This window comes from Bison bison, unplaced genomic scaffold (genome assembly GCF_000754665.1).
Source record: "Bison bison bison isolate TAMUID 2011002044 unplaced genomic scaffold, Bison_UMD1.0 scf7180017864040, whole genome shotgun sequence".
NCBI classification, from domain to species: Eukaryota; Metazoa; Chordata; class Mammalia; order Artiodactyla; family Bovidae; genus Bison; species Bison bison.
The window spans coordinates 1139124-1154380 of record NW_011494612.1 but is presented as its reverse complement, the minus strand read 5'-3'; the positions used below and the strand labels follow the sequence as shown (position 1 = coordinate 1154380).

Below are 15257 nucleotides of genomic sequence, written 5' to 3'. Positions count from 1 at the left end.
AGGGTTATCTTTGAATCAAGCGTACACTTGATTATGTATAGGCTGTGGTTGTTCTGTATGTTGAACTTAATCTGTTCACAACCCACAACAATCCCTGCTCAGAGAACTGAGATTCCCATATATGTTGAGGCCAAAAAACATAAAAACAGAAGCTGGATTGTAACAAATTCAGTAGATACTCTCAAAATTTAAAAAAAAAAGAAAAAGTTGAACCATCCTAGTTAACTGCTGGTATAGACTTCCTTCCCACGTCCTTAGCACATAGCCAGATCTTCGGATGTGGACAAAACTGTTTGAAACTATTATTATCTGTGTGTCTTCACAGTTTCCTGTTTCTTCAACTTTACGGCATCATCAGGAATTATCCTCTCACCGAATTACCCAGAAGAGTACGGTAACAACATGAACTGCGTCTGGCTGATCATCTCTGAGCCAGGCAGCAGAATTCACCTCATCTTTAATGACTTTGACGTGGAGCCTCAGTTTGACTTCCTTGCGGTCAAAGATGACGGGATTTCAGACATAACTGTGCTGGGCACGTTCTCAGGCAACGAGGTGCCGTCCCAGCTGGCCAGCAGCGGGCACATCGTCCGTCTGGAGTTCCAGTCGGATCACTCCACCACCGGCCGAGGCTTCAACATCACCTACACCAGTAAGTGCATCCACACCCACCCCACCTCCAGGGTCTCCGCTGGCTCTACTCCGGGGTTTTATAGTCACAGTTCACAAAATTATATAACATTATCCTGAGAACCTAAAAAAATACCCCACTCTGTTGTAGTGTCTTGGTCACTCACCCCTATAGTGAGGACTGGTTGCTCACATACTTCTCTCTCTCTGGTTTTCCTTCCACCCATCCATCCATCCACCCCTGTATCCTCCATGCAATAGAACAGAGTAGTGAAAAGCATTGAGGTATTTGGAGTCAGGAGTCATGGATTATAACACCTGCTAAATGTATGGACTGGGTGTTCCCAGGTGACCTAGTAGTAAAGAATCTGCCTGCAATGTGGGTGACCCGATTCTGATTCCTGGGTGGGGAAGATCCCCTGGAGAAGGGAATGGCTACCCACTCCAATATTCTTGCCTGGAAAATCCCATGGACAGAGTAGCCTGGCGGGCTACAGTCCAATGGGTTGCAAAGAGTTGGACACAACTGAGCAACTAAACAACAGCTCGTATGTACTTAGTGAATTTTGATAAGACAGCTAACTTTTCTTTGCTTCAGACTCCTCATTTGATCATAGCTTACATTTAAGACCGTCTGCTTAAATTGTACTGTTGAGGGCATAAAGTAAGATAATAATGTTAAATAGGAGTGATAAGCTAAAATGTACTGACTGCCTCCTTATCTTAGGTGATCTGCTTAGGATTTGACAGAAGTTGTTTCATTTAACATTGTAGCAGCTCTGGACCATAAGCTTCATCTTCCTCATTCTGTAAATAAAGACAACTAGGCTCCGATAGTGGAGAAGGCAATGGCAGCCCACTCCAGTACTCTTGCCTGGAAAATCCCATGGATGGAGGAGCCTAATAGGCTGCAGTCCATGGGGTCGCTAAGAGTCGGACACGACTGAGCGACTTCACTTTCACTTTTCACTTTCATGCATTGGAGAAGGAAATGACAACCCACTCCAGTGTTCTTGCCTAGAGAATCCCAGGGACGGGGGAGCCTGGTGGGCTGCCGTCTATGGGGTCACACAGAGTCAGACACAACTGAAGCGACTTTGCAGCAGCATCAGCAGGCTCCAATAGGGGCTTCCCAGATGACTCAGCAGTAAAGAATCTGCCTCCAATGCAGGAGACACAGGAGACTCAAGTTCGATCTCTGGATTGAGAAGGAAGCAGCAACCCACTCCAGAATTCTTTGCCTAGAAAACTCCATGGACAGAGGAGATTGGCAGGCTACATAAGGAAAAGGCAAAAGGATAAGGGGGTGGCAGAGAATGAGATGGTTAGATGGCATCACCAACTCAATGGACATGAATTTGAACAAACTCCGGAAGACAGTGGAAAACAGAGGAGCCTGGAGGGCTTCAGTCCATGGGGCTGCAGAGAGTCAAGCACAACTTAGCAAATTAACCACAAAAAGGCTCAGATGACCAGAGTAATCTTCCCAGGGACAGGTAGTAAGCACATGAGCTGGGATGCTAACCTAGATGTGCCAGAACCAAAATCCTTTTCTGTTACCTATGTATCTCATCTCCATTTTTCTTAGTGAAAAGGTGCCTTCCAATTTTGGGATGCTGTGTGGATGATAATGAGGTCTATCTACCCATCTCTCTCCTTCTGTCTCTCTAGGTATAAAAATTCTGTTTATTGAATGTATTTATCTATCTCTGAAAAATAGCTAAAACTGCTTTATAAGTGGTTCTGCTTTCTTTTTTAATACTCATGATTAATATCCAAGCATTTGTTTGTTTTTTAACTCCGATTTTTTTTTTTTTTTCAGCCTTTGGTCAAAATGAGTGTCATGATCCTGGCATCCCCATAAACGGACGGCGTTTTGGTGACAGGTTTCTGCTGGGGAGCTCGGTCTCTTTCCACTGTGATGATGGCTTTGTCAAAACCCAGGGCTCGGAGTCCATCACCTGCATCCTTCAGGACGGGAACGTGGTCTGGAGCTCCACCGTCCCCCGCTGCGAAGGTGTGGGCCCCTCCCGTCTGCCTCTTACATTCCTCTGAAAGGGGGCATCTGACAGAAAACAAACGAGCAGACAACAACACTGGTTCCCTAAGGCTGCCATAGCCGAGTACCACCAAGTGTTGACTTTATCAGCAGGAGTTAGCGTCTCACGGTCCTGAAGGCAGGAAGTCCAAGGTCCAGGTGTCAGCAGGGCAGGCTCTGAGGGGGGCAGATGTTCCAGGCCCCTCTCCCGGCTTCTGGGGCTTTGCTTGTCTTGGCTTGTAGAAGCAGCATCCACAAATTCTCCCCGTGAGAATGCGTCTCTGTCCCAAGTCCCCTCCTTCTAAGGACACCCATCGTATTGGACTAGGGCCTGCTCGAATGTCCTCGTCTTGACCAACCATGTCTGCGGTAACTTTTTTTCCAAATATGGTCCCATTTTAAGATGCTGGGATTAGGAATCCGAAGTATCATCTGGGGGGAGTGTAATTCATCCTCTGCAAACAGCATCATTTTTAGCTCACTGTTTTGTTGCCCTTGGTGTAACTGACATATGTACAGCCTAACTAATTTTCTTATGGACATTTCACTCTACTTACCTGTGTAGGAAAACCAAAGGGGAAAGAATTAAGAAGGGTATTACTTTTAATGTATATTCAGGTAGGGGAATATTTACTTATGATGTATATTCAAACCCCTCTTATCAGAATTGCCCGTACATAATGAGCTAAGAAAACTTAATAAAAGTATCGCTCATAAATACCAAGGAAATGCAGATCTTTTTAAAGAGTACAAATTTTAGAGCAGCTTTAGATTCACAGCAAAATTGAAGGGAAGGTACAGAGATGTCCTGTGCACCCCCTGCCCTCTTGTATGCACAGCCTCCCCCATCAGCAGGGTCCTCCATCAGGAGGTGCATTTGTTATAACTGATGAACATACAGGGATGAGTCATCACCACTCAGAGTCCACAGGCTCACTCTTGTGATTGTCCATTTGCTGGGCTTGGACCAATGTATATCACAGTGTATCCACCACTGTGGTGACCTACAGGGTATTGTAACTGTCCTAATATCCCCCAGCTCCACCCATCCACCCCCACCCCGCCCCATGCTTACTCAGCAGTGTTGGGAGCAGGGTTATGCTTCCCCACCTTTCCCTGTCCCCAGCCCTGCCTCCAGAGTCATTTCTCATTGTTTCAAGGACCAGCATTATCTTCAGTCATCATTGGCTGACCCTCCTAAATTTACAGAAAGATGTTCTCATTTCTGCAGTTTCACAAATTGTTAAGACAATTTGGTGGACTATCAGCACCACCACAGGGTGAACACTTGATCAGCTGAAGAGCAAGAAACCCACAGTAGGAGTTTCCTTTTTGTTTATTTTTTACTGCTTTTTTAAATTATGAGTTTTTTTTTAATAGTTTAAATTTTATTAGTGTTAATAACTGAATAGGTCATTATCCTTTATAAATCAGTAAGCTTAGAATCAGGATTCTAAAATAAATGGTATGAATAGTGGGGCAGGACTTCTTACTGCTTGAGGAAGTGTATCACTACTAACTTTGAGGTGTGACTAATTTTATGAGAAAGAATCTCAAGACAAGCAATACTCTCTAATCTCTGTTCTCCCTGCCACATTCTTGCTGTGGGTGTGCTCACCTGCAGTAGGTGGTGTGAAGATGGGTCTAAGCTTCAGGGCCAGCATGTTCCTTTGCAGTCAGGGGAATAAAGGGGCATCAGTCAGCAGCGGTGAGAAATCCCATAGAGTCAGACAAAAGGAGACAGTATCACTTTAAGTGTGAGTGGGCAATTCTCTCCTTGTTTGGAAGGGACCTTTTGATGAAGTTCAAGGCAAACCCCAGGGATGGGTTGTTAACAACAATAGCAAAGCCCCTAAACACAGACGACTGTGTGAGTGCTTAGTTACTTAGTCATGTCCGACTCTCTGAGACCCCATGGACTGTAGCCCACCAGGCTCCTCTGTCCTTGGGATTTCCCAGGCAAGGATACTAGAATGGGTTGCCATTCCCTGCTCCAGAGGATCTTCCCAACCCAGGGATCGAACCCATTGGCAGGAGGATTCTTTACTATTAGTGCCAGCTGGGAATCCAAAACACAGACTAGTTAATGGTGAAAGAGACTGTTAAAGATTACTTGTACTGAGAAACTCAGCTGCTGAGAGAAAGATTTTTCTGTCTTTGTTTTACACCTAACCAGCTTTTATTCTTCTGTGCAATTCAGTGTCATTAAAAAACACAAGTTACCTTGAGTGAAAAATGACTGTACAAGAATACATCTCTATGGCAACAACTTTTAAAGTTCAAATAAAATTGGGGTTTTCCTGGCAAAATATAAATTACCCAAAGTGATCCAATGAAAAGTGCAAAATGTGAATAATCAAAGTACTATAAAAGAGATTTGAAAGAAAAATAATTTAGTAAATTATATGTGGCAAATTACTTTAATAAAGCGAACATACCTTGAAGTGAATCAACACATACACACGTTTTAAAATACGCACACACTGCAGAATATTTTAATTGTAGATGCCAGGTAATTAAGTCTGTCAGCAGACACTTGTTGACATGAATACACATAAGATATGAGTATCGGTGGTATCCCTGCCTCGTGACTCTGTTGTGATGATTGAACGTGATAATTCCTGGGAGGTGTTTGGCGCTGACCACTCTCTCAGACTGTGCCATTATTACCATTGTTAGGTGAAAAGAACTTTGCTGAAGGCTGATGATAAATGCCCAGGTGTGAAATATACGTGCTCTGATTTCAATATTCTCAGTTTACTTGGAAATAACTGGTAGCTCAGATGGTAAAGAATCCACTGTTAATGCAGGAGACCTGAGTTTGATCCCTGGGTTGGGAAGATCCCCTGAAGTAGGGAATGGCAGCCCACCTCAGTATTCTTGCCTGGAGAATCCCATTAACAGAGGAGCCTGGAGGGCTACAGTCCGTGGGATCACAGAGCCGGACATGACTGAGCCACTAACAAACTTTCAACCTTTGCTTGAATACTAGAAACCATCAAGTCTATGAACTCAGGAATGAATCCCTGCTGTTTCTGAGGTGTTGCCATGGTACATGTACATAATTTGACCTTCTGACCCCTGCATCATCTTTCAGCCCCATGTGGAGGACATCTGACAGCTTCAAGTGGAGTGATTTTGCCCCCAGGATGGCCAGGGTATTACAAAGATTCCTTAAATTGTGAATGGATAATTGAAGCAAAACCAGGACACTCTATCAAAATCACTTTTGATAGGTAAGAAAAAACTTTGCTTTCCTTAATTTGGACCTGATGACTCATGAATACCCAGCATTTTTATTTAAATGGATCTTAAGTCGTTAGAAAGATGACAGGTTTTCACCTTTAGTTCCCCTAAAGGAGTTCATTTAGAACAGGTGTTTGCTCAGTAAGTTCTGTTCTTCTCTGTTTTGTCCTCTAAGCCCACAGTTAAGGCACCTCTGCAGACGTGCTTGAGGGTGTGGTGGCCCCAGACAGCATTCCCAGTGTTCACAGTCACTGGCCCTTGAGTCCAGTTCTGTACTTTTGACCTGAGGGTGGAATAAATTCGGCTTGGTGTTTTATTGCAAATGGAGCCCTTCGACCCTTAGGGGTTTGCAGAGCACAAAAGAAGAGCTCTGTGGCTTTCGGAGTGGCTCTGGGAAACTGAAAGGTGGTCTGGGTGGCAGAGTTGATAGCAGACTGTGTGCAACAGATTTCTTGCCTTTTAATTAGCCACAAGTGGTTCCGTCACTGGAGTGCTGCTCAGCTTGGGTGTTGGATAATGCATTTGATAATCTAAAAAAGAAGAAACATGCTATTTGAATTCTCCATGATAAAACATTGTCCAGATTGTCTCAACCATTGATTTGAAAATCAAGAACCTAAAAATGCTATAGAATGGACCCAAATGCTTTAAAATCCAAGGAAGCATCTTTGTTTAGTGTTTCAAGGTTAATATCTGAGCAAAATGAGCTCTCTCCAGCAATGAGCTTCCTAAGCAGACTGAGTTTAGGGTTCTAGTATTCAGACTATTACAATGTCTCAAGACAGATATACCTTATGACATTATTTTCTACACTAATTTCCTAATACTCAATGATAGCATCCATAAAGGAGAGGTTTTTAGCAGGAATTGTATTATCACTTAGTAACTGTTTATATTTGAAGTTATTATTGGCATTATTATATCTGATGGGATAATTACGACTTCAGTAGGATAATCTCTCAGAAGAAAAGAAAAAAAAATGGTCTATGTATTCCTTATATTGGAGAATGGATTCTGGCATATAATCTTAGTCAGTGGGAAAAAAGAACTTTATAAATATTAAATACATTGAATTTAGTTTCTTATTATAATTTTTTATACTTTCTAGTATTGAGAGGGGAAAAACGCAGACACACGCCCTGATTCCCAGCAGCACATCACATTTAACTCATTTAGTAAAAGTGGTGATTTCACATTCTGGTTTGGCACAATTTCTTGGTGTTCCATTTTCAGTTGCTGGAAAAAAAATACTCATAATGTTTCTCAATCTTGTCTTTTCTATATTATTGGACTGTGTTATTTGCTAAATTCCAGCATTTCAGATACTTTTAGACACTTGTGATTTTTTTTCACCCTGTACATTGCACACAGTCTTCTAAAGATTACTTGCATAGTGCTTAGGTTTATAACTTGAGCTGTGGGCTGGCATCCTAATAAAGAGCGTGTTTATACGAACAGTTTTAAATTCCGCACTGAGGGTATCGTTATGCGGTGTGTGCTGGGTTGCCAGACATGGAAATCATTTACATTTCTCTTTCTGAAGTTGCCCTGGAGATCCTCCAGCTGCGGAGGTGTGCCCTCTGTCTGTCCCGGCTATCTCTCAAGATGAAAGTTGTGAAAACTTCAGGGCAGATATTGCACATGAGATTTATCCCATGCTCATCTAGGCTTCTTGAATGTGAACTCGAATAAACTGTGAAGCCATAGACACTTTAGAGAACATTTTTAATAGTAAAATGCAAAGCTGCCCTCTCTCCCCACCCCCAAATGCCTGGCCTCTGACCATATTCTGACCTAGCCACATGCTACACCAATTGGTTGAAATCCTCTTTGAGGAGATGAAGGGTCAGGGACCATTCTAAGTTAGTTGCACGAATATATTATTATTATGTATTCACACAAAGAAAGGGCTTCTCAGATGGCGCTGGTGGTAAAGAACCTGTCTGCCAGTGCAGGAGACACCAGAGACATGGGCTCCATCCCTGAGTTGGGAAGATCCCCTGGAGGAGGGTGAGGGACCCAGTCCAGTATTCTTGCCTGGAGAATCCCATGGCAGAGGTGCGTGGTGGGCTACAGTCCATAGGGTCGCAAAAAGTCAGACAGGACTGAGTAACTATACACACACACAAACACACACAAGGAAAAGTGTGTGATTTAATGATCACACACAGGGTCCTTTGATTTCATCTTTTTTCATTGCTCTGTGCTAGGGGCCTAAGATGGCCACTCTGTCCCTTCTTTCTCCTCCCTGCCAGCACCATGCAATGCCCACCCCAGGGACCACGGCACAGGCTTCCCCCCAATTCCTTGATCACTGAGTGCATCAGAGGCTCCGGCAGTGAGCTGCTTCCTGGGGACCACGCCAGACCCTTTGAAAGCCGGTTAGCTCAGACGGGCCCATTTACACAATTATCTCAGTGTCTGGAATGGCACCTCCACTGTATCTGAGAGCACCCAAGTGGCTGCAGCTGTGTATGAGCATAACACCAGACCAGGTTCTCTGGAGGCATAAGTCCTCCCAGGAAGGAAAGTTAGGCACTTCTTGGAAGCTGTTCTAACTTTCTCAAATCACTGAAGTAGCATTTGCTTTCTGAAGCCCAGTGTCCTTCCACTGTTATACCGGAGTCAGTGCAGCTTTAGTGCTTCCCAGATCTACTATATTCTTCTACTTTTCTGTCTGTTCATTCTATTATTTTTGAGAGCTTGATATTGAAACTCCAACTAAAAATCTTAATTTATCAACTTAATAAAACAAGTATAATATATAGTGGAACTATTATATATGTGATGTTGCTCTGTATTTTCCAAGTCTCCAAGTATGTTATCATACTTTCATAATTAAAAACATTAATAAAAGAAAAAAGAATTACTGCAGCTTTAAAAGGCACAGGATTCTTTATTTCAGGAAAAGTATTTAAAGTAGTGTCATATTTGATTTACCTCTTTCCTTTAGGAGATCATGTCACTTCAATATGCTCATTTTAAGAAATCTGTAATCATGTTATACTGGGGATCATGAAAAAACAGTTTGAAAATGCATCTTGATTGACTTTCACTGATTGTTGATTCTCTATCTAACTGGCTCACAGTATGTGTATGTTAAAGCTGAATGACCCCCCCTACCCCATTTGTGATATTACTGGACAGAGTATTCAGTCATGGGGAGGGCTGTGGGAGTGCACGGAAGTTAGTAATAACCTTAGATACCACATGTGCCAGAGTCTGAGAGTGCATGTGTATCTGGATCTATTTACTTCTCTTGCTGTACCTGGGTTTTCACTCAGTGAATAAAGACACAGGATTCCTGTAAGTTAGCGCTGCCCTGCATTTCTCTTCTCACTGGACACATTTGCCCGCAGATTCCAAACCGAAGTCAACTACGATACGCTGGAGGTCAGAGATGGGCCGGCCAGCTCGTCCCCGCTGATCGGGGAGTACCACGGCACGCAGGCGCCGCAATTCCTCATCAGCACGGGCAACTTCATGTACCTCCTGTTCAGCACAGACAACAGCCGGTCCAGCGTGGGATTCCTCATTCGCTATGAGAGTAAGTGGTCCCCATGCCAGGGCCCTGCCCTATTGCCAGGTGGAACTCAGCGCCTGCGGTCTCGCTGAGTCACGTGGCAGGAGACTTGCTGATTCCCACTTCTTTCCACATTGCACTGCGCAATCCGCAGGACTTTCTCTGTGAAGGACAGAGAGCCTTGGTGATTTTTAATTCACAACTCAAAAAGAAGACACAGTGATTTATTATAAAATAAGATAATAAAATCAGTAAAACAATGAAATATGTTCATTTACTTCAGAATGTAATATAATAATAAATTTCTCTATTATAAAGTATACCTACTGGCCATGTGAGCTATACAAAATATCACTAAAATTATGCATCCTAAGCAATATTTTTTGCTAGAAAAATGGTTACGGCAGTCCTGGTACTTATTTGTGATTATGTATATGCCCATTTCACCAGGTAGAGAGCATGGAACTAAGAGAGAAGAGAGAGAAAGCCCAGCTGAACTGTCACTAAATGACAAAAAGCTGCTATCAGTACTGTCAACTACTATCAAAAACATTTAAGAACAATGATTATAAATATTTAAACACAATTGCTAAACTATCATAATGCAGTGTGTTCTGTAAAGTAACCCCAGTTTCCTTCCTGTTGTGGTTTTCATCCATCTGTCCAAGTTTGGCTCTTTGCTTTAGCTTCTCACATCAGGAGATCACAGGACTATATTATTTGGTTGTAATATCTGTGCCTGTCTTTCTGAAGTGGAGTGGAGTGGGACTGAGCTTGGATGTTTTTCTGATGCTAGTCAGCTTTTCCCTTCTCTGAAAAATCTTCACATCCAGAATAGGGTGAAAAAGATGAATGGGAGCAGGTCAGTATGGAATCCAGGGCAGGAATACATGCTTTCTTTCTTCTTTTTTTTTTTTTTTTAAACAATGTTTTAGAGTCTTTCCTAAAATACATTAAATGAACTTTTAATGTGTAAAAGCACAGGTAATTTTATAAATGTATGAAAGAGCCATATCTCACTTGCTGAATTTTTAGTCTTTTTTTCTTTCCTTGCCTTCCTTTCCTGACATATTACACTTCTACTCATGTTAATCTTGCCCAATCTTCACTCCAAATAAAAGTGATGACTTACAGGACATTAAAAAGTAATGAAATGCAAAAGGTTCTCCTTCTTAAAATACACTTCAAGTTTTAAAAAAAATGTAAATTTGATATAAGTGCTATATATATGAAGCATATCTAATAATTACTAAATGAAGCTTTAATGTATAAAAACACATGTAATTTTATAAATGTATGAAAGGTCCATATCTCACTTGCTGAATTTTTAATCTTTTTTCTTTTCTTGCCTTCCTTTCCTGACATCACCCACTGCTACTCATGTTAATCTTGCCCAAACCCTTTCTAATAACTAAAATTAAAAACTTGTGCACATTTCTCTGTTTGACAGGCTCATCTATATAATTATATGCAAATACACATATAAGGTTATATGTACCTTTTGACTAATATGAAATTATATTTTATTCATATTCTGATAATAAGAAATTGTTAGTGATTTAAAGAATAATTTTATATTTAATTCAAATTATTATATAAGCTTCATATATATAGAATTTATATCAAAGTTATATTTTTTTTAATACTTGAGGAGATAACAGTTGAAAACTTCCCTAAAATGGAGAAGGAAATAATCACCCAAGTCCAAGAAAACCAGAGAGTTCCAAACAGGATAAACCCAAGGTGAAACACCCCAAGCCACATATTAATCAAATTAACAAAGATCAAACATAAAGAACAAATATTAAAAGCAGCAAGGGAAAAACAACAAATAACACACAAGGGGATTCCCATGAGGATAACAGCTGATCTTTCAATAGAAAGTCTTCAGGGCAGGAGGCAATGGCAGGACATACTTAAAGTGAAGAAAGAAAATAATGTACAGCCCAGATTACTGTACCCAGCAAGGATCTCATTCAAATATGAAGGAGAAATCAAAAGCTTTACAGACAAGCAAAAGCTGAGAATTCAGCACCACCAAACCAGCTCTCCAACAAATGCTAAAGGATCTTCTCTAGACAGGAAACACAGAAAGGGTGTATAAACTTGAACCCAAAACAATAAAGTAAATGGCAACGGGATCATACTTATCAATACTTACTTTAAATGTAAATGGGTTGAATGCCCCAACCAAAAGACAAAGACTGGCTGAATGGATACAAAAGCAAGACCCCTATATATGTCATCTACAAGAGACCCACCTCGAAACAAGGGACACATACAGACTGAAAGTGAAGGGCTGGAAAAAGATATTCCACACAAATAGAGACCAAAAGAAAGCAGCAGTAGCAATGCTCATATCAGATAAAATAGACTTTAAAACAAAGGCTGTGAAAAGAGACAAAGAAGGACACTACATAATGATCAAAGGATCAATCCAATAAGAAGATATAACAATTATAAATATATATATGCACCAATATAGGAGCACCACATGTAAGAAAAATGCTAACAAGTATGAAAGGGGAAATTAACAATAACACAATAATAGTGGAAGACTTTAATACCCCACTCACACCTATAGATAGATCAACTAAACAGAAAATTAACAAGGAAACACAAACTTTAAAAGATACAATAGACCAGTTAGACCTAATTAATATTTATAGGACATTTAACCCCAAAACAATGAATTTCACCTTTTTTTCAAGTGCACACAGAACCTTCTCCAGGATAGATCACATCCTGGGCCATAAAACTAGCCTTGGTAAATTCAAAAAATTTGAAATCATTCCAAGCATCTTTTCTGACCACAATGCAGTAAGATTAGATCTCAATTACAGGAGAAAAACTATTAAAAATATAAACATTGGAGGCTGAACAACACGCTGCTGAATAACCAACAAATCACAGAAGAAATCAAAATATTCATAAAAATGAATGAAAATGAAAACACAACAACCCAAAACCTGTTGGACGCTGTAAAAGCAGTGCTAAGGGGAAGGATCATAGCAACACAGGCATACCTCAAGAAACAAGAAAAAAAGTCAAGTAAATAACTTAACTCTACACCAAAAGCAACTAGAAAAGGAAGAAATGAAGAACCCCAGGGTTAGTAGAAGTAAAGAAATCTTAAAAATTAGGGGAGAAAGAAATGCAAAAGAAACAAAAGAGACCATAGCAAAAATCAACAAAGTCAAAAGCTGGTTCTTTGAGAGGATAAATAAAATTGACAAACAACTAGCAAGACTCATCAAGAAACAAAGAGAGAGAAGTTAAATCAATAAAATTAGAAATGAAAATGGAGAGATCACAACAGACAACACAGAAATAAAAAGGATAATAAGAGACTACTATCAGCAATTATATGCCAATAAAATGGACAACGTGGAAGAAATGGACAAACTCTTAGAAAAGTACAACTTTCCAAAACTGAACCAGGAAGAAATAGAAAATCTTAACAGACCCATCAAAAGCAAGGATATTGAAACTGTAATCAGAAATCTTCTAGCAAACAAAAGCCCATGTCCAGACGGCTTCACAGCTGAATTTTACCAAAAATTAGAGAAGAGCTAACACTTATCCTACTCAAACTCTTCCAGAAAATTGCAGAGGAAGATAAACTTCCAAACTCATTCTATGAGGCCACCACCACCCTAATACCAAAACCAGACAAAGATGCCACACAAAAAGAAAACTACAGGCCAGTATCACTGATGAACATAGATGCAAAAATCCTTAACAAAATTCTAGCAATCAGAATCCAACAATACATTAAAAAGATCATACATCATGACCAAGTAGGCTTTATCCCAGGGATGCAAGGATTCTTCAATATGTGCAAATCAATCAATGTAATACACCACATTAACAAATTGAAAAATAAAAGCCATATGATTATCTCAATAGATGCAGAGAAAGCCTTTGACAAAATTCAACATCCATTTATGATAAAAACCCTCCAGAAAGCAGGAATAGAAGAACATACCTCAATATAATAAAAGCTATATCTGACAAGCCCACAGCAAACATTATCTTCAATGGTGAAAAATTAAAAGCATTTCCTCTAAAGTCAGAAACAAGACAAGACTCTCACCACTACTATTCAACATAGTTTTGGAAGTTTTGGCCACAGCAATCAGAGCAGAAAAAGAAATAAAAGGAATCCAAATTGGAAAAGAAGAAGTAAAACTTTCACTGTTTGCACGAGACTGTTGTAACATGATCCTCTACATAGAAAACCCTAAAGACTCCACCAGAAAATTACTAGAGCTAATCAATGAATATAGTAAAGTGGCAGGATATAAAATCAACACACAGAAATCCCTTGCATTTCTATACACTAATAATGAGAAAACAGAAAGAGAAATTAAGTAAACAATTCTATTCACCATTGCAATGAAAAGAATAGGATACTTAGGAATATATCTACATAAAGAAACAAAAGACCTATATATAGAAAACTATAAAACACTGGTGAAAGAAATCAAAGAGGACACAAATAGATGGAGAAATATACCATGTTCATGGATTGGAAGAATCAATATAGTGAAAATGAGTATACTCCCCAAAGCAATCTATAGATTCAATGCAATCCCTATCAAGCTACCAACAGTATTTTTCAGAGAACTAGAACAAATAATTTCACAATTTGTATGAAAATACAAAATACCTTGAATAGCCAAAGCAATCATGAGAAAGAAGAATGGGACTGGAGAAATCAACCTGCCTGACTTCAGGCTCTACTACAAAGCCACAGTCATCAAGACAGTATGGTACTGGCACAAAGACAGAAATATAGATCAATGGAACAAAATAGAAAGCCCAGAGATAAATCCGCACACTATGAACACCTTACCTTTGACAAAGGAGGCGAGACTATACAATAAAAAAAAAAGACAATCTCTTTAACAAGTGGGGCTGGGAAAACTGGTCAACCACTTGTAAAAGAATGAAACTAGAACACTTTCTAACACTATACACAAAAACAAACTCAAAATGGATTAAAGATCTAAATGTAAGACCAGAAACTATAAAACTCCTAGAGAAGAACATAGGCAAAACACTCTCCGACATACATCACAGCAGGATCCTCTATGACCCACCTCCCAGAATATTGGAAATAAAAGCAAAAATAAACAAATGGGACCTAATTAAAATTAAAAGCTTCTGCACAACAAAGGAAACTCTAAGCAAGGTGAAAAGACAGCCTTCAGAATGGGAGAAAATAATAGCAAATGAAGCAATGGACAAATAATATCAAAAATATATGAGCAACTCCTGCAGTTCAATTCCAGAAAAATAAACAACCCAATGAAAAAATGGGCCAAAGAACTAAACAGACATTTCTCCAAAGAAGACGTACAGATGGCTAACAAATACATGAAAAGATGCTCAACATCACTCATTATCAGAGAAATGCAAAACCAAACCACAATGATGTACCATTTCATGCCAGTCAGAATGGCTGCTATCAAAATGTCTACAAACAATAAGTGCTGGAGAGGTTGTGGAGAAAAGGGAACCCTCTTACACTGTTGGTGGGATGCAAACTAGTACAGCCACTATGGAGAACAGTGTGGAGATTCCTTAAAAACCTGGAAATAGAACTGCCCTTTGACCCAGTAATCCCACTGCTGGGCATACACACCGAGGAAACCAGAATTGAAAGAGACACGTGTACCCCAATGTTTATTGCAGCACTGTTTATAATAGCCAGGACATGGAAGCAACCTAGATGTCCATCAGCAGATGAATGGATAAGAAAGCTGTGGTACATATACACAATGGACTATTACTCAGCCATTAAATAGAATATAT

At 40.0% G+C, this 15257-nt stretch overlaps 1 protein-coding gene across 1 annotated transcript in view; it reads left to right on the top strand.

Annotated features, from left to right (window-relative positions):
* LOC104985211 (CUB and sushi domain-containing protein 1) overlaps positions 1–15257 on the top strand; it is a 559353-nt gene that overhangs the window by 77741 nt on the left and 466355 nt on the right. The window contains exons 4-7 of the mRNA XM_010835275.1: positions 326–652; positions 2453–2647; positions 5766–5904; positions 9274–9461. Coding sequence (XP_010833577.1) covers positions 326–652; positions 2453–2647; positions 5766–5904; positions 9274–9461 — 849 coding nt within the window. The remainder of the gene's footprint in view (positions 1–325; positions 653–2452; positions 2648–5765; positions 5905–9273; positions 9462–15257) is intronic.